This window comes from Gadus chalcogrammus, chromosome 22 (assembly GCF_026213295.1).
Source record: "Gadus chalcogrammus isolate NIFS_2021 chromosome 22, NIFS_Gcha_1.0, whole genome shotgun sequence".
Lineage (NCBI taxonomy): Eukaryota > Metazoa > Chordata > Actinopteri > Gadiformes > Gadidae > Gadus > Gadus chalcogrammus.
Window position 1 is genome coordinate 2,092,256 of NC_079433.1, and position 21,105 is coordinate 2,113,360.

Here is a 21,105-nt window from a genome sequence, read left to right on the forward strand (position 1 = left end):
CTGTCGATATATAGAAATAGATAAAGCTAAAAATAGATAGATAGAGGTGTAGATGTAGCTATAGAGCTGGAGATATAGTGGTGGATGTAGATATAGCTGTAGAGCTATAGATGTAGAGTTATAGGTGTAGCGCTATAGGTGTAGAGATATAGTTGTAGATATAGATGTAGAGCTATAGACGTAGAGCTATAGATGTAGAGCTATAGACGTAGAGCTATAGGTGTAGAGCTATAGATGTAGAGTTATAGGTGTAGCGCTATAGGTGTAGAGATATAGTTGTAGATATAGATGTAGAGCTATAGACGTGGAGCTATAGGTGTAGAGCTATAGATGTAGAGTGATAGGTGTAGCGCTATAGATGTAGAGATATAGCTGTAGATATAGGTGTAGAGCTATAGATGTAGAGTTATAGGTGTAGCGCTATAGATGTAGAGATATAGCTGTAGATATAGGTGTAGAGCTATAGATGTAGAGCTGTGGATGTAGAGCTATAGGTGTAGCGCTATAGATGTAGAGCTGTGGATGTAGAGCAATAGGTGTAGCGCTATAGATGTAGAGATATAGGTGTAGAGCTATAGGTGTAGAGCTAAAGGAGTAGATGTTGATATACTGTAGATGTAGAGATATAGGTGTAGAGCTATAGATGTAGCGATATAGCTGTAGATATAGGTGTAGAGCTATAGGAGTAGATGTAGATATACTGTAGATGTAGAGCTATAGGTGTAGAGCTATAGATGTAGAGATAAAGGTGTATTGATGATCTTCCATCTTGTCGTTCTCAGGCTGACTGATCCATTCCAGTCTTCCTCATTCTTCATCGCCATGACAACCGCCTGTCTCTGATGCCTCTCAACACCATCTCCTCTTTCTTCAGCTGGGACACACACATACACACACACACACACACACACACACACCACACACAGACAACCACACACACACACACACACACACACACACACACACACACACACGCAGACACACACACAAATTGAACCACACACACACACACACACACACACACACAGACACACACACAATTATAACCAAACACACACACACACACACACACACACACACACACACACACACACACACACACACACACACACACACACACACACACACACACACACACACACACACACACACACACACACAGCCATACACACTGTGGACGGTGCTGGGTTAGGCGGGAGCTGATTGGCCGGTTGGAAGCGTCTAACTAGACCAAACTCTCCCGTATTAGTTTAGCTGCCTGTTAACCCAGCAGGTCAAAGGTCACCCAGCCCTGTTTGTACATATTTAGTGTTTCTGTTTAAATCTGACCCTCTGGGTTCTGTTGTAAATCTTGGGGTTCCAACTGTTGTTCTGTCAGAGGAACCTTTGAACCTCTAATAAATTCTAGCTCATCTGCGTGGATGTTTTCTTTCCAGACTCATTCATTCGTTATTAATATGTTTCTAATGGTAGTTTATCTATCAATCCTTTGGATCATTTGTGATCAAGTGTTTTTGATGGTAATAGCATGATCTGTTCATATATAATATAATTCTAAGATGTTTATCCTTAATTCATTGTGAATTTATTAGTAGCATTATATCTATCCTATTTAATTCTAGGATATATTTAAAGTGACCCTAATAGTAGCATTAGTGTGATTAATAGCGTTTGTGTTTAACAGTGGTGTTAGTGTCATGTTTAATAATAGTTTTGTGGGTTGGACTGAACCAGAAATGTGTATTTCCTGGTTCCTCTTCCTTTACTGTAAAGCGCTCTGTTGTGAATTCCGCGGCGAGGAGAACCCGATGGACCGCATTCACAGCTTCTGAGGGGAATCACAGCCTTTTACCGTCAAACCCTCTGCCCGCTGATCTCTTCCTCAAGATCTACGGCTGTCAACTATCCACGGAATCCTCCACGCGGGGACTTCCTGCTAGGACCTGTAGAACATGCTTATAAGATAAGTAAGGGATGGAGTGATCCGAAAGATGGCAAAAAATCCTCTTTCCTTGCCAAGGGTCATACGCTTAGCAAGGTTGAGTTATCAAAAAATAATTCACTGCCGGAAGTTGTGAAGGCCCATGCAAGTGAACGGTGCGTTCCACGACATAAAGCAGAGCCGTGTATAAATATATATATATATATATATATATATATATATATATTACTGCTGTCAAGCGATTCAAATATTTAATCGCGATTAATCGCATTAATGCCATAGTTAACTCACGATTCGCAATTTTTTTCTATTCTATATATCCCTTGATTTCTTTGTCCCATTAATTGTTCTCATTTTAATGCTCTTATCAACATGGAGAAGTGCATCGGCTTGCCTTGTGCAAATGTTTTTTTTATTGATAACAACATTGCCATATACTGATCAAAACAGGACGATCCAAAAGAAGCCTATAGTGCAATTAAACGATGAACATACAAACATACTGCCTTGAACATAGCAGTCAGGCTACTGCTTCTTTGTTTTGAGCCAAAGAAAATAAATAAATAATAATAATAATAAAAAAATAAAAATTAACGCTGTTAAAATTGGTTTGCGTTAACGGCGTTAATAACGTGTTTAACTGACAGCACAAATATATATATATATATATGTATATATTCCCTCCATCCTTAAGGGCTGGATTTGACTTGCTGCAGACAATGCCTACGTATACGGATCAGGGCTGATATACGTTGTCTCAAGCGAACACGACGCGTCCGCAAGATGCAATGCTGACAAGAAAGTTGGGCCTTGAGGTCAGAGTCGGGAAGGTTATTATTAGCATGGCAGAAAGTTTGAGATGAGACTGTCTGACCTAGGTCGTGATTCCTGTATGTTAACACTCTTCCAATAATTTTTTTTTCTGCGGCCGTCTTAGCACTAGTAGAATGATCAGTTCCTCCTCTACCAGTGGCTGTAAAGTGGCTGTGGTTTATTTACATGAGCACACAATACACATGCTTTTGCACGATTTCCGGATCCGATATGACTGTGGTCAGTGTGTAGTGGAGACCTCCACTATCATGCGTTTTGGCCTCGTAATGCTGCAGCAAGTCGGCACACAGGACACAGCAGGACAGAGCAGGACAGAGCCGGTCGCAGACGGTGACGCTCGGTGATAAAGCGAGTCGAATCCAGCCCAACTATACACATTAATAGTTATAATATATAATAATAAATAAACATCTTGCAGTAGTAATCTTGCAATAATATAAGTTATGAAATAAATATATATAGTATTAATATAAAAGTAATAATATAACTATACACGGTAAGAGTAATTATACATGTTATGATATAAATACAGGAAGGTAATTAACTATAGCAGCAACCTAGTACCCCTAGTACCCATAACAACCCTCGTAACCATAGCAACCCTAGTAACCATAGTGATACTACTAACCATAGCAACCCTAGTAACCATAGCAACCATAGGAACCGTGGTGACCCTAATAACCATAGCAACCCTAGTAACCATAGCAACCCTAGCAACTGTGGAGACCCTAGTAACAGTGGTGACCACAGTTTCCACAATTAACCTTGTAACCATAGCAACCCTAGTAGCCATAACAACCCATAGCATTCCTAGTAACCATATTAACCCTTTCAACCATAGCAACTCTAATAACAATAATGACCCAAGTAAACCATAGCGACCCCAGTAACCGTGTTGACGGCAGTAACAATAGAGACCGCTCTCTCTCACCCCCACTAAAGAGGAAAACACCTGAAACAACCAGGTGTCGAATATCACCTTTAACTGATACTTCAACTAATACAACTACTGTTCATACTACTACTAGTACTGGACCGGTCTGACTGGTGAGACAAGAATACAGGTAGACAGACAGACAGACAGACAGACAGACAGTCTGGTGGAACACAGGTAGACAGCCAGACAGGGGGAACACAGGTAGACAGACAGACAGGTGGAACACAGGTAGACTGACAGGTGGAACACAGGTAGACTGACAGGTACTACACAGGTAGACGGATAGACAGGTAGAACACAGGTAGACAGACAGGTGGAAAACAGGTAGACAGACAGACAGGTGGAACACAGGTAGACAGACAGGTGGAACACAGGTAGACAGACAGACAGGTAGAACACAGGTAGACTGACAGGGGGAACACAGGTAGACAGACAGACAAATGGAACACAGGTAGACGGATAGACAGGTGGAACACAGGTAGACAGACAGACAGGTGGAACACAGGTAGTCTGACAGACAGGTGGAACACAGGTAGATAGACAGACAGGTGGAACAAAGGTAGACAGATTGACAGATGTGTGAGGTGTGCAGGGCGACAGGTAAGACAGAGAGACAGGTTTGCAGGTAGACAGATAGACAGCTGCAACACAGCTAGAGAGATAGACAGGTGGAAGAACAGATAGACAGGTAGACAGGCTTACAGGGATACAGGTGAGATGTGGGATGTTTGCAGGGAGACAGGTGAGATGGAGAGACAGGTGTGCAGGGAGACAGGTGAGACAGGCAGACGGCTGTGAAGGCAGACAGATGTGCAGGCAGAAAGGTTGTGAAGGCAGACAGGTGTGCAGGCAGACAGATGAGACAGAGAGACAGGTGTGCAGGCAGACAGGTGTGCAGGCAGACAGGTGTGCAGGCGATGGAGAGCAGGTCAGGTGAGGCTCAGGAAGGTGGTTTGTGCTTGGCTGGACCCGGACAGAGACGGCCTTCAGAGCGGATATCAGAGAGTCCGGAGTCCAGCTGAGTCACAATACGGAGTCTGTGTCTCTGAGCAGATCAGTGGAGCAGCCAGGAGCAGCTCTCAGAGAAACCAGAGGAGAGGATGAGAGGGGAGGGGGAGGAGAGGGGAGAGGGGGGGGAGAGGGGAGAGGGGAGGAGGAGAGAGGGGAGGAGAGGAGGAGAGGAGAAGAGGAGGAGAGAGGAGATGGGAGAGGAGAGGGGAGAGGGGAGGGGGGGAGGGGAGGGGGGAGGGGAGAGAGGAGAGGGGAGAGGGGAGGGGGGAGAGGGGAGAGGGGAGGGGGGAGGGGAGGGGGAGAGGGGAGAGGGGAGGAGGAGAGAGGGGAGGAGAGAGGAGAGGGGAGAGGAGAGGAGGAGAGGGGAGGGGGGAGAGGGGAGAGGGGAGGAGGAGAGAGGGGAGGAGAGGAGGAGAGGAGGAGAGAGGAGAGGGGAGAGGAGAGGAGGAGAGGGGAGAGGAGAGAGGAGAGGGAAGAGGAGAGGAGGAGAGGGGAGAGGGGAGGAGAGGAGGAGAGGAGAGGGGAGAGGGGAGGAGAGGCGAGGAGGAAAGGGGAGGGGGGAGAGGAGAGGGGAGAGGGGGGAGGGGAGGAGGAGAGAGGGGAGGAGAGAGGAGGAGAGGAGGAGAGGTGAGGAGAGAGGGGAGAGAGGAGCAGAGGAGGAGAGGGGAGGGGAGGGGAGGGGAGGAGAGAGGAGAGGTGAGGAGAGAGGGGAGAGAGGAGAGAGGAGAGAGGAGGAGGGGAGGGGAGGGGAGAGGGGAGGAGAGAGGAGAGAGGAGAGAGGAGAGGAGGAGAGTACATAGCATAACTACACAACATACTCGGGGTTAGGGGTTATATTCCCTGGTAGAGCAAGGCATTAACACGGCAAGATGTGTGTGATCGTCAGATTCCCAGGCTTTAAGTGTCCTCTGGCAGACACACACACATACACACACACACACACACACACACACACACACACACACACACACACACACACACACACACACATATACAAAATCACTAAAATGTGCGCATCCACGCACACGTATACGAAACCACACACACAAAAAATGTATATGTGTATATATGTATAGATTTATATTGATACAAAGTAAATAAACACACATAAACATACAGATGTTTATGTGTGAGCGTGTGTGTGTGCGTGTGTGCGCGTGTGTGCGTGTGTGTGTACGCGTGTGTGTGTGTGTGTGTGTGTGTGTGTGTGTGTGTGTGTGTGTGTGTGTGTGTGTGTGTGTGTGTGCGTCTGTGTGCGTGTGTGTGTGTGTGTGTGTGTGTGTGTAACAGTACTTTTGTATGTGTGTGTGTGTGTGTGTGTGTGTGTGTGTGTGTGTGTGTGTGTGTGTGTGTGTGTGTGTGTGTGTGTGTGTGTGTGTGTGTGTGTGTGTGTGTGTGTGTGTGTGTGTGCGCGCGTGTGTGTGTAAGCGCCTCTGTGTATAAGTCTCTCTCTGAGACCATTAGACTCAGTACTGTTTCATTTCCCCGTTGACCAGCATGCAGACCAGGTAGGAATCATTACATACAAATACTATTACATGATATAGTATAAATTATACTATAGTATACTGTTAATAATCCAATATATACTTTTATACTAGTCAATATGTACCAATAATTATATAATAATATATGGATTACTATAAACTACTAGTATACTTATACCAACAAACATCATATACTGGTATAATATAATAAATTAGATTATAGTATACTACCGGAGTATAATATATATTTATCCTACACATTTTTGTATTATACTACTATAATATGTAGCAACATTTGTTCATATTTAATATGATATTATAGTGCTTTAGATGTGCCAATATATATTATATTAATATACTGTCGTTTACATGCACTATTATATTATACTACTGTTCAATTTGTACTCATATATACTATTATATTATACTAATATTCATTAAATATGCATTTATTTATAAGTAAATGCTATTATATACTAAGTTACTATACATGTTATTTATATACATATTATTTGAAGATACATACTTTACCTATTGAAATGTATCTATACTATTATACATATAAACTAAACATGTACCTATTGCAACTATTACTATTATACATATAAACGATACATAGACCTATTAAAACTTTGAAATACTATTGTTAAGATACATTATGCATGGACCACCAATATATTCTAGATTGTTTACAATATAAACTACACCTGTATCTATAAAAAATATGTACTAACAAACTGTATAGTATATACTATAGATGTACCAATATATCTTGCAGATAGGTTAATACTACACTATATATGTTTACATGAATAAAAACTATATACTGTATATCTTGACATGAATATACACCATATACTGTATATGCATGAATGTACAATATATACTATATATGTTGACATATATATCCACTATAGACTATATATGTTGACATGAATATCCACTATACACTATAAATGTTGACATGAATATACACTACATATGTTGACATGTATATGCACTTTATACTATATTTGTTGACATAAATATATACCATATACTGTACATGTTGACATAACTATACACTATATATGTTGACATGAATGAGTTGATGAAGGGGTTATTCAATGTATTGGATGAGTTGATGACGGGGTTATTCTGTGTATTGGATGAGTTGATGCAGGGGTTATTCTGTGTATTGGATGAGTTGATGCAGGGGTTATTCTGTGTATTGTAGGAAATATTGTATGAATTGTTCATGCGTTCATGTCGCTCTAAACAGAAATATTCTCACGGCCGCTCTGCTCGTCTGTCTGAGTTCAACTATCTGCTCAGCTCCTGTGGAAGGTAACACACACACTATAACACACACACTGTAACACACACACTGTAACACACACACGCACGGCTGTAACAGTACTTGTGTATTTGTGTGGTGTATGTATGTGTGTATGTGCGTGTGTGTGTAACAGTACTTGTGTTGTGTATGTGTGTATATGTGTGTGCGTGTGTGTGTGTGTGTGTGTGTGTGTGTATATGTGTGTGTGTGTGTGTGTATATATGTGTGTGTGTGTGTGTGTGTGTGTGTGTGTGTGTGTGTGTGTGTGTGTGTGTGTGTGTGTGTGTGTGTGTGTGTGTGTGTGTGTGTGTGTGTGTATGTGTGTGTGTGGGTGTGTGTGGGTGTGTGTGTGTGTGTGTAACAGTACTCATGTCTCTCCAGAGACGGAGGTGGAGGAACAGGAGGCGATGGAGGAGGTGGAGGAGGAGGAGGAGCTCTCAGAAGAGGAGGGTGAGGATGATGGAGAATAGGATGATGATGATGATGCTGATGATGATGATGATGATGATGATGTTGATGATGAGGATGATGGTCATGACGCATAAAGATGATGATGATGGATGAGGATGATCATGGTGATGAAGATGATGATGGCGATGAAGATGATGGTGATGATGATGTGATGATGGATGAGGATGATGATGATTATGGATGAAGATGATGATGATGGTGATGATGAAGATGATGATGATGTTGAGGGGGATGGTGATGATGGTCTTGATGGTGATGAAAGTTGATGATGAAGATGATGGATGAGGATGATGATGGTGATGATGATGATGATGGTCTTGATGGTGATGAAGATGACGGTGATGATGAAGATTAAGGTGATGATGATGATGATGATGATGGATGAAGATGATGATGAGGATTGATGATGATTGTCATAGTAACTCAGAATGTCGTGTGCCTGCTTCCGTCCTTAAACAAGAAATTTAAAACAATGAAAAACGGGAACGCAGAAAGTTGTGCTCATTAAACACGATATCAATCATCCATGGATTAAAGCTAATTAGAACTAATTAAGCACCAACTTCAATATTTGACGAAAAACATCTTTCCTTTGAGCCAATAATGTTAAGTTACATTAAGTCATTTTGCCACTGGTTTATACTAGTAGCAATAGTTCATGGTAGTTGTTCTACTAGCTGTACTCATTTGTACTAGTAGCACTAGTTTAAACTAGTAGTCTATTATGACTAGGGGTACTGGTTGAGATAAGTATATACAGGTTGAACTCATCGTTTTACTAATTGTAGTAGACTGAAAAGAGCCACTGTGCTAGTTATACCAGAAGTAATACCAGTTCAATTAGTTACACTCCCTATAAAGTAAAGAGTGGCAGTTCCAGTTGTAGTACTAGTTATAGGAGTATTAGTACTAGTTTTACTAGAAGTACGAGTATATAGAGAAGTGGCCTTCCTAGGTTTACCCTGTGCTAGTACTAGTAATATTAATACTAATATTAGTTTTACTAGTAGTACTAGTTATATAGTCAAGAGTGGCTGTCCTGGGTTTACTGGTAGTAATTCTAGCTATACCAATAGTAATACCAGTTGTACCAGTAGTACTAGTTGTACCAGTAGTAGTACTAGTTAACAGTAGTAGTAGTAGTAGTTATACCACTTGTAGTACTAGCTATACCAGTAATGGTACTAGTTAACACTAGTACTTGTTAACAGTAATAGTACTAGTTAACAGTAGTAGTAGACGTTATACCAGTAGTAGTACTAGTTAACAGTAGTAGTACTAGTTATAATAAAGTGAGGCTGTCCTTTCCTTTCCAGATGATGATGACTCCAAGAGTCTGGATAGCATAATGGGTGAGAGGTTAATTACGAATATTTATGATATTATGAATATAATTTTAAATATATAATATTAAAATATATTAGATGATAAATCTACATCTAAATCCATACAGAAATGATGAGAAACATGAAAAAACTAAACAACATTTTAAACATCTAATAGGCTTAAACTGAGCCTGAACCAGATTCATGAAGACCTTCTGAACCTTAAATCCAGGTTCATGAAGACCTTCTGAACCTTAAATCCAGGTTCATGAAGACCTTCTGAACCTTAAATCAAGGTTCATGAAGACCTTCTGAACCTTAAATCCAGGTTAATGAAGACCTTCTGAACCTTAAATCCAGGTTAATGAAGACCTTATGAACTCTTGATACAGGTTCATGAAGACCTTCTGAACCTTAAATCCAGGTTCATGAATACCTTCTGAACCTTAAATCCAGGTTAATGAAGACCTTCTGAACTCTTGATCCAGGTTCTTGAAGACCTTATGAACTCTTGATCCAGGTTCATGAAGCCCTTCTGAACCATAAATCCAGGTTCATGAAGCCCTTCTGAACCTTAAATCCAGGTTCATGAAGCCCTTCTGAACCTTAAATCCAGGTTAATGAAGACCTTATGAACTCTTGATACAGGTTCATGAAGACCTTCTGAACCTTAAATCCAGGTTCATGAAGACCTTCTGAACTCTTGATCCAGGTTCATGAAGACCTTCTGAACCATAAATCCAGGTTCATGAATACCTTCTGAACCTTAAATCCAGGTTAATGAAGTCCTTCTGAACCTTAAATCAAGGTTCATGAAGACCTTCTGAACTCTTGATCCAGGTTCATGAAGCCCTTCTGAACTCTTGATCCAGGTTCATGAAGCCCTTCTGAACTCTTGATCCAGGTTCATGAAGCCCTTCTGAACTCTTGATCCAGGTTCATGAAGACCTTATGAACTCTTGGTCCAGGTTCATGAAGACCTTATGAACTCTTGATCCAGGTTAATGAAGTCCTTCTGAACTCTTGATCCAGGTTAATGAAGTCCTTCTGAACCTTAAATCCAGGTTCATGAAGCCCTTCTGAACTCTTGATCCAGGTTCATGAAGACCTTCTGAACTCTTGATCCAGGTTCATAAAGACCTTCTGAACTCGATTAACTAGCTCCAGGGACAGGAAGCTAAAATGACATAAGTTCTCATCTAGAACAAGGAGCCATCGTTGTTGACCTTCTCTCCCCTGTGCTGCGGGGCTCTCTCTGCAGGAACTGGAGCCCATGCAGGCAGCAGCCCGTCCCGGGGCCCGGGTAAGACGATCCCACAGGCTTAGACCCTTAGCTCCCTGCTCCCCGGCTGCGCGGGGGCCCCGCTCTGACCCCTGGATTCCAGGGCCGGTGGAGCGGAGCGGCAGCCGCCAGGCCCCCGGGGGCCCCGCCCTGATAAGAGGAGCTTTGTTCATTCATACACCGGGGCCCTCAGACCAGCAGGTTCACCGTGACCCCGGCGGAGACTCTGGTCCTCCAGGCTCCGCTTTGACCCCCCTTCTGTCTCCCCAGGACACAGCCCGTTCCCCGGGGCCGGAGCCCAGAGGCCCTCGGACCACGGTGAGGGCCCCACCAGGGGACTACCAGCACAGTTACATAACTACACAACTACTGGCAACTACCATCACAACTACACAACAACTAGACAATTACACAACTACCATCCCAACTTCACAACAACTAGACAACTACACAACTACCATCACAACTACACGACTCCACAACTACACAACTACCATCACAACTACACAACAACTACGCAACTACCATCACAACTACATGACTACACAACTACCATCACAACTACACAACTACCATCACAACTACGGAACAACTACACAACTACCATCACAACTACACAACAACTACATAACTACCATCAAAACTTCACAACTACAATCACCACTAGACAACAAGTACACAACTACAAATACAACTACACAACTACCATCACAACTACCCAACAACTACACAACCACCATCACAACTACCCAACTACCATCACAACTACACAACTACACAACTACTATCACAACTAGACGACAACTACACAACTACCATCACAACTACACAACTACCATCACAACTACACAACTACCATCACAACTACACAACAACTACACAACTACCATCACAACTAGACAACAACTATACAACTACCATTACAACTACACAACGACTTCACAACTACCATCACAACTACCATCACAACTTTACAACTACCATCACAACGAAACAACAACTACACAACCATTCAACAACTACACAGCTACCATCAAAACTACTATCACAACTACCTTCAAAACACACAACTACACCACTAGTATCATAATACACACTTACCATCACAACTACACAAATACCACCACAACTAGCATCACAACTACGATCACAACACACAACTAACATCCCAACAAAACTTACACCACAACACAACTACCATCAAACCACACAACTACCATTGCAACAAACACCTACCATCACCACTACCATCAAAACACACAACTACCATCAAAACACAAAACTACCATCAGAAAACATAACTACCATCAGAAAACAAAACTACAGTCAAAACACACAACCACCATCAGAACACATAACTATCAAAACAAAACTACCTTCACAACACATATCTTACATCATAACACACAACTATCATCACAAATCAAAACTACCATCACAACACACAACTACCTATCAAACTACCTATCAAATGTGCAGCCGTGATCACAACATTAAAGCTACCATGAAAGACGGTGACTACAGTATAACCTGCGGTGAGGATCAATGGATCAAGCTCTTTGTTTTCCTATCAGTTGTGTTTCCCAGCGGTTCATCCCTGCTGCTGGAGGCCAGTGACAACAACAACGCCCGATCACAAGGTACCGGAAAGCCTCCCGTATATACATACAGTATATATATATATATATATATATATATATATATACATCAATACCCGGACACCAGTCCATCTAAATATATATACATATTTATAAACATGTATATATACCCGGACAGCATCCCAGTTATATATAGATGCATATACCTGTATACATATATATACACATATATATATATACGTATACATATATATCTATACATATATATGTGAGTTATCTCTCTTCTAAATGTATACAATGATCTGGAGATTTCTTTTCATGACGATGGTTCATTTTGTTTCTGTCTTGCAGTCCAAGAGGGACAGAACGTCTCGTCACTCGGCTCTGCTGCCTCGGGTGAGCGTCCTGAAACGGTTCTAACGAGCTTTAGGGGACAGGTTCTAACGAGTAGCGCACCGCACCAAATCCTCCAGTAGTAACAAAGTGGTCTTTGTGTTCCAGTGATGGTGTCTGATCTGGGGCCTCCAGCCTCCGAGACCTCGCCCCTGGCCTCCACCCTTCCAACCTCCAGCCCAACTAACCCACGGTCCCCAGGTCAGTCCTCCGACCGCAGCCCACACCAGGCCACCTCCACCCTCCCACCTCCACCCTACCACCTCTGTCCTACCAGCTGTCCAGTCTCCTAGCCTCCCACCAGAAGGACTTCCTGATGTTTAAGGCTCTCTCTCCCAGCTCCAGGAGACCCGACCCTCCCAGTCTACCTGACCTTTAACCAATCGGACCATCCTTCCTTCGCTCCGGATCCGTCCTCCTCTTCTCCGGACCAATCACCTTCCACTCCGGACCATCCTTCCTCCACTCTTGGCCAATCCCCTCCCACTCTTGGCCAATCCCCTTCCACTCTTGGCCAATCCCCTTCCACTCTTGGCCAATCCCCTTCCACTCTTGGCCAATCCCCTTCCACTCTTGGCCAATCACCCTCAACTCTTGGCCAATCCCCTTCCACTCTTGGCCAATCCCCTTCCACTCTTGGCCAATCACCCTCAACTCTTGGCCAATCACCTTCCACTCTGGCACCAGGTTCTGCTGCTGTAAACACAGCCTCAGACCACGCCCCCTCCGTAGGGCAGCAAGGTAAGAGACCACTCTGAACTCTTCTTCGCTGGTGTTAGACTAACTCCTCTTCTCTAGTGTTAGACTAACCCTTCGTCTCTAGTGTTAAACTAACTCTTCTCTGGTGTTAGACTGACTCTTCTCTGGTGTTAGACTAACTCTTCTCTGGTGTTAGACCAACTCTTCTCTGGTGTTAGACTAACTCTTCTCTGGTGTTAGACTAACTCTTCTCTGGTGTTAGACTAACTCTTCTCTGGTGTTAGACCAACTCTTCTCTGGTGTTAGACCAACTCTTCTCTGGTGTTAGACTAACTCTTCTTCTCTGGTGTTGGACTTACTCTTCCTCTCTGGTGTTAGACTAACTCTTCTTCTCTGGTATTAGACTAACTCTGCTTCTCTGGTGTTAAACTAACTCTTCTGTTTCAGAGTCCCAGTCGACCACAGTTCCTGCTAGAGAGCAGCCAGGTGATCTCAAACTTTAATATCCTCATCAACATGTTCTTGTTAGGATTAAAGTGGTTGTATATATATACTATATAATATATATATTGAATATTAAAGTATATATTATGTCCCCAGCCTGCTTCTATGTGGTCCTGGGACTAAAGCCATAAGTATTAGCCTTGCTAGCATTAGCATGGCAGCCTGGTGGCGGAAAAGGACACAAATGGAAAGGTTTGGCTCATGCCACCATTTTGTTCAGAATACATCTCGTTAGAACCTGTGTTCTGTTGCAGGAAATGGCCGCCAGACTCTCCTAGCAGACACCAGTCGAGGTACCTCTCACGTCTCTCTCCAATAACCATAACATTCAGAACATCATGTAACCTGCTTCCTGTGAAACCCTGACTGCTCTCTGTGTACAGGGAGTAGTGTTGCTATGGCTACTGTTGTGGACGGTAACCGAGGTAACCAAGTCCAGACAGGTAGAGTCCCGCCCCTGTGTCCTGACGAAGGCTAATGCTAACACAGTTTCTCAGCTACTGAAGAAAGCTAATGCTAACACTGCTTCTCAGCTACTGAAGAAAGCTAATGCTAACACTGCTTCTCAGCTACTTACGAAGGCTAATGCTAACAATACCTCTCAGCTACTAACGAAGGCTAATTCTAAAACTGCTTCTCAGATACTGACAAAGGCTAATGCTAAAACTGCTCCTCAGCTACTGATGAAGGCTAATGCTAACACTGCTTCTCACTTACTGACGAAGGCTAATGCGAACATTGCTCCTCAGCTACTGATGAAGGCTAATGCTAAAACTGCTTCTCAGCTACTGAAGAAGGCTAATGCTAACACTGCTTCTCAGCTACTGCTTCTCAGCTACTGCTAAAGGCTTATGCTAATGTCTGTTGCAGGTACAGCTGCTTATCAAATGGACGTAGAAACGGGTACGGCACCTTAATAGATCTGTATTATATCCATCTATCTATGACCACACCTTCACAGATCTACATACTTATCTATAACCACTCTATACCATATAGGTATAGATCTATACCTATCTATGCCTATCTATACAACACACATTTATATAGTCAGAATATATCTACAACACGCTTTAATGTATTCATAGATTATCTATCTATAGTTACATAGATTTATGGTCTAAGGACTCAAAGCCAACACCAGTGACAAATATAACAAAGATAATTGTATATTAAATATAAAGGATATTATATATATTATATTCCAGCTGATCTTTCTAATGTTGATATTTGTAGTCATGGTGGAAGTGTCTTCACCTCCTCCTGGGACAGCCACCTCCTTCTCCGATGTCACAGGTGACCACACGTCCTCATGCTACACCTCCTCAAATTACACCTCCTCAAACTACACCCCATCAAACTACACCTTCTCATACTACACCTCCTCAAATTACACCTCCTCAAATTACACCTCCTCAAAATACACCTCCTCAAAATACACCTCCTCAAATTACACCTCCTCAAACTACACCCCATCAAACTACACCTTCTCATACTACACCTCCTCAATTTACACCTCCTCAAACTACACCTCCTCAAACTACACCTCCTCAAAATACACCTCCACAAACTACCAGCCTCAAACTACACCTCAAACTACACCTCCTCAAACTACACCTCAAAATACACCTCCTCAAACTACACCTCCTCAAACTACAACTCCTCAAACTCTACCTGCACCTTGTAAAACTACACCTCATCAAACAACCACTCCTCAAAATACACCTCCTCAAACTACACCTCCTCAAAATACACCTCCACAAACTACACCTCCTCAAACTACACCTCATCAAACAACCACTCCTCAAAATACACCTCCTCAAACTACACCTCCTCAAATGTCCGCTCCATCACTCTGAACTCCAGGGGATGGGAGACAAAATGTTCTTCCTAAGTACAACTTACTTCATAATTATAATAATAAATGCATATGTCTTGATAAAGGCTGATCTTCAACTCAAATATATATATATATATACTGATATTATTTATTTCTATTTTTTCATGTATATTAAATGTAACATTGCCCCCGTGTGTTTAAAACGGGTTCTGCAGTCCAGCCACAACACCGGAGAGTTGACTCCGCCCCCTCCTCCCCTTGCTCTTTATTCACTATATTAATGAAGAACATAATTTCCTGATATAAATATAATATATATATCATGAGATGATGTATTATCTATGCACATTTTTACTGTTATGTTTGCAGGAGGAACGGAGTCGCCGGCAGTCGAACACTTATCGCACACACTCTCAGGTGTGTAATTTTGTGTGTCTGCATTCATGTTTGTGTATAGATGTGTGTTTGTCTGCGTAGGCGTGTGTGTTGCTGAACTATGCAACACATTTTATTTGACCGGTTCCCTCGCTCAAATAACATGGGGTTATTTGAATGATCGTAGATAACAATCTCTAGGTGGCGAAGAAGTAAAAGCTGCGTCACGTTTTGAACTACACACTTTTTCCATCTAGTTTCGACTGGGTTTTGGGATTGTCGGTGCCGTTAAAGTAGCAAGCGATTATTAATGCTACTTTAACGGCACAATCTAAAAACCCAGTCACTCCAGTCATGTGATTGGCTGAAAATCAGGGAGGCATCTGATTGGCTACAGAGAGTTCCTTGTTGAATTATTATTTTTTTCAACAAGGTGGTAGTTTGTGAATCCAGCCACGTCAGCAGAGTCTCAAAAATCCACTTATAAATACAGACCAGTTCACACAGAAAAGCAAAAAAGTTCACAAATGAAAAGCGTCTTGTTAATTCAAGTTTAACAGTTTGTATGCAAATGTAACAACCTCCAAATGCATTTTTGATGAAAATTGCAAAGATTTTTTAAATTCATATATTTATGGATTTATATTACATCTATTTAAAACAAGACGCATTTGTGTGTGGATCAGAAATGTGATTGTGAAACTTATTTTTGTTTATGGATTCATTTTACATTTATACATACCGATATCCTTTTGTGTGTGCATTGAAATGTATTTGTGAGAAGAAGAGAGTAATTGATATATATCGCACAAAATACATTTGTGAATCCTTTTCTGTGCATTCATTATTAATGAGACTGTTCTGACCCCATACTGAACTGCTACCATGACAACCATCACACCGTCTGTGTACCCCCCAGCCTCACTCCTCCCTACCGACACGGGTACCATGGCAACCGCTATGACCACGCACACAGGTACACAGGGGTTCTTCTGTTTCCATATTAACTGAATATGAACAAACTTTGATACTATATATTATACTTTGTGATGAAATTATAAAGTTGATCCATACACTAAAAAACAAAGTGTGTATTTTAATGAAATGTGTGTCTGTGTGTGCTTGCGTGTGCAAATGCGTGTGTGTGTGTGTGTGTGTGTGTGTGTGTGTGTGTGTGTGTGTGTGTGTGTGTGTGTGTGTGTGTGTGTGTGTGTGTGTTACAGATCAACAAACAGCCACCCAGCAGATGCAGACGGCTGGTAAGTGTCATGGCCGTTTCTGCCGCTTTAGGTGAGGTTAGTCTAGTGGTGAGTCCTAGACCCTACCTCCTAGACCCTACCTCCTACCTCCTGGACACCTAACTCTTAGACCCCTACCTCCTAACTACTAGACCCCTACCTCCTAGACCCCTGCCTCCTAGACCCCTACCTCCTAGAACCTACCTCCTGGACCCCTAGCTCCTAGACCCCTACCTCCTAGACCCCTACCTCCTAGAACCTACCTCCTAGATGTTTGAGGTGCTTGAGGAGACGGAGGAGTTTGAGGTGACGGAGGTGCTTGAGGTGACGGAGGAGTTTGAGGTGACGGAGGAGTTTGAGGAGACGGAGGAGTTTGAGGTGACGGGGGTGGTTGAGGTGACGGGGTGGTGGAGGTGACGGAGGTGGTGGAGGTGACGGAGGAGTTTGAGGTGACGGAGGTGGTTGAGGAGACGGAGGTGGTTGAGGTGACGGGGGTGGTTGAGGTGACGGGAGTGGTTGAGGTGACGGGGTGGTGGAGGTGGTTGAGGTGACGGGGGTGGTTGAGGTGACGGAGGTGGTTGAGGTGACGGGGGTGGTTGAGGTGACGGGGGTGGTTGAGGTGACGGAGGAGTTTGAGGTGACGGAGGTGGTTGAGGTGACGGAGGAGTTTGAGGTGACGGGGGTGGTTGAGGTGACGGAGGTGGTGGAGGTGACGGGGGTGGTGGAGGTGACGGAGGTGGTTGAGGTGACGGGGGTGGTTGAGGTGACGGAGGTGGTTGAGGTGACGGGGTGGTTGAGGTGACGGGGGTGGTTGAGGTGACGGGGGTGGTGGAGGTGACGGGGGTGGTGGAGGTGACGGAGGTGGTTGAGGTGACGGGGGTGGTTGAGGTGACGGGGTGGTTGAGGTGACGGGGGTGGTGGAGGTGACGGGGGTGGTGGAGGTGACGGGGTGGTGGAGGTGACGGGGGTGGTTGAGGTGACGGAGGTGGTTGAGGTGACGGGGTGGTGGAGGTGACGGGGGTGGTGGAGGTGGTTGAGGTGACGGGGTGGTTGAGGTGACGGGGGTGGTGGAGGTGACGGGGTGGTGGAGGTGACGGGGGTGGTTGAGGTGACGGAGGTGGTTGAGGTGACGGGGTGGTGGAGGTGACGGGGTGGTGGAGGTGACGGGGTGGTGGAGGTGACGGGGTGGTGGAGGTGGTTGAGGTGACGGGGTGGTGGAGGTGGTTGAGGTGACGGGGTGGTGGAGGTGACGGAGGTGGTGGAGGTGACGGGGTGGTGGAGGTGACGGGGCGACGGGGTGGTGGAGGTGACGGAGGTGGTTGAGGTGACGGGGGTGGTGGAGGTGACGGGGGTGGTGGAGGTGACGGAGGTGTCTGAAGCAGGTGATTAAGATGTCTCGTTCTCCTCTCTTGGTCCGGGGGTGGTTGAGGTGACGGGGGTGGTGGAGGTGACGGGGGTGGTGGAGGTGACGGGGTGGTGGAGGTGACGGGGGTGGTGGAGGTGACGGGGTGGTTGAGGTGACGGGGGTGGTTGAGGTGACGGGGTGGTTGAGGTGACGGGGGTGGTTGAGGTGACGGGGGTGGTTGAGGTGACGGGGGTGGTGGAGGTGACGGGGTGGTGGAGGTGACGGGGGTGGTGGAGGTGGTTGAGGTGACGGGGGTGGTTGAGGTGACGGGGGTGGTTGAGGTGACGGGGGTGGTTGAGGTGACGGGGGTGGTGGAGGTGACGGGGTGGTGGAGGTGACGGGGGTGGTGGAGGTGGTTGAGGTGACGGGGGTGGTGGAGGTGACGGGGGTGGTGGAGGTGGTTGAGGTGACGGGGGTGGTTGAGGTGACGGGGGTGGTTGAGGTGACGGGGGTGGTGGAGGTGACGGGGGTGGTGGAGGTGACGGGGGTGGTGGAGGTGGTTGAGGTGACGGGGGTGGTGGAGGTGACGGAGGTGGTTGAGGTGACGGGGGTGGTGGAGGTGACGGGGGTGGTGGAGGTGACGGGGTGGTGGAGGTGACGGGGGTGGTGGAGGTGACGGGGTGGTGGAGGTGACGGGGGTGGTGGAGGTGGTTGAGGTGACGGGGGTGGTGGAGGTGACGGGGGTGGTGGAGGTGGTTGAGGTGACGGGGGTGGTTGAGGTGACGGGGGTGGTTGAGGTGACGGGGGTGGTGGAGGTGACGGGGTGGTGGAGGTGACGGGGTGGTGGAGGTGACGGGGGTGGTGGAGGTGGTTGAGGTGACGGGGGTGGTGGAGGTGACGGAGGTGGTTGAGGTGACGGGGGTGGTGGAGGTGACGGGGGTGGTGGAGGTGACGGGGGTGGTGGAGGTGACGGGGGTGGTTGAGGTGACGGGGGTGGTTGAGGTGACGGGGGTGGTTGAGGTGACGGGGGTGGTGGAGGTGACAGAGCTGGTTGAGGTGACGGGGGTGGTGGAGGTGACGGAGGTGGTTGAGGTGACGGGGGTGGTTGAGGTGACGGGGGTGGTGGAGGTGACGGGGGTGGTGGAGGTGACGGGGGTGGTTGAGGTGACGGGGGTGGTGGAGGTGACGGGGGTGGTGGAGGTGACGGGGGTGGTTGAGGTGACGGGGGTGGTGGAGGTGACGGGGGTGGTGGAGGTGACGGAGGTGTCTGAAGCAGGTGATTAAGATGTCTCGTTCTCCTCTCTTGGTCCATCTTGTTCCCTCCAGCTTCAGCCGCTGAACGGCTCCACCCACCTGGTCCGGGTACTCAGGGTAGGTCTGCTACGTCAGCTCTGGTCCGCTACGTCAGCTCTGGTCACGTCTCTATACTATAATACATGGTATATAACATAATATATGACATTACATACATGATAGTTCTATAGTATAACCACGTCTCCATACTATTTAATAGATGGTAGAACATATATATGATAGTGCTATAGTATAACTACGTCTCTATACCATAATGCATGGTGTTAAACATCTATATAACAGTTCTATAGTATACGTCTCTATATATAATACAGGGTGTATAACATCTATGTAACAGTTCTCTAGTGTAACCTCGTCTCTATACCATAATACAGGGTGTATACCATCTATATAACAGTTCTATAGTATACGTCTCTATATATAATACAGGGTGTATACCATCTATATAACAGTTCTATAGTATACGTCTCTATATATAATACAGGGTGTATAACATCTTTATAACAGTTCTCTAGTGTAACCTCGTCTCTATACCATAATACAGGGTGTATACCATCTATATAACAGTTCTATAGTATACGTCTCTATATATAATACAGGGTGTATACCATCTATATAACAGTTCTATAGTATACGTCTCTATATATAATACATGGTATATACCATCTATATAACAGTTCTATAGTATACGTCTATATATATAATACATGGTATATACCATCTATATAACAGTTCTATAGTATACGTCTATATATAATACAGGGTGTATACCATCTATATAACAGTTCTATAGTATACGTCTCTATATATAATACAGGGTGTATACCATCTATATAACAGTTCTATAGTATACGTCTCTATATATAATACAGGGTGTATACCATCTTTATAACAGTGCTATAACATGACGCCGTCTCCCAGGTGCAGAAGATGTGGAACTGGAGGATTCCTGCTGACTTCCACATGAAGCCGCGGGTTCGATTCCTCCGCTACAGGTTCCAGTGCGCCGACGAGACGTCCTGGCAGAAGAGGTCCGAGCCCCCCCACTAGCTATAGGCCCCGCCCACTAGCGCTAGGCTCCACCCCTAACGCCACGCCCCTCCGTGTCTGACTGAGTTGTCGTTGTTTAGTCAGGTTGTGTTTAAAGTATCAATAAAGATTCGTCTATTTGAAAAATCTGTTGCCTGGTCAC

General features: G+C 44.9%; 2 protein-coding genes across 2 annotated transcripts in view; both read left to right on the forward strand.

Annotated features, from left to right (window-relative positions):
- Positions 1-1,443, forward strand: part of LOC130375635 (dentin sialophosphoprotein-like) — a 13,253-nt gene extending 11,810 nt beyond the window's left edge. The window contains exon 9 of the mRNA XM_056582676.1: positions 783-1,443. The gene's annotated coding sequence lies outside the window, so the exon portion shown is untranslated. The remainder of the gene's footprint in view (positions 1-782) is intronic.
- Positions 1,444-12,111: 10,668 nt separating this feature from the next.
- On the forward strand, positions 12,112-20,869 carry si:ch211-80h18.1 (uncharacterized protein LOC555593 homolog). The gene is made up of 13 exons (XM_056583381.1): positions 12,112-12,247; positions 12,734-12,799; positions 13,286-13,339; positions 13,745-13,783; positions 14,056-14,094; positions 14,185-14,244; positions 14,672-14,704; positions 15,038-15,097; positions 16,011-16,058; positions 16,936-16,992; positions 17,240-17,275; positions 19,926-19,970; positions 20,835-20,869. Exons 1-13 carry the CDS (start codon positions 12,112-12,114, stop codon positions 20,867-20,869), a joined length of 708 nt encoding a protein of 235 aa, XP_056439356.1.
- The last annotated feature ends 236 nt before the right edge of the window (positions 20,870-21,105 follow it).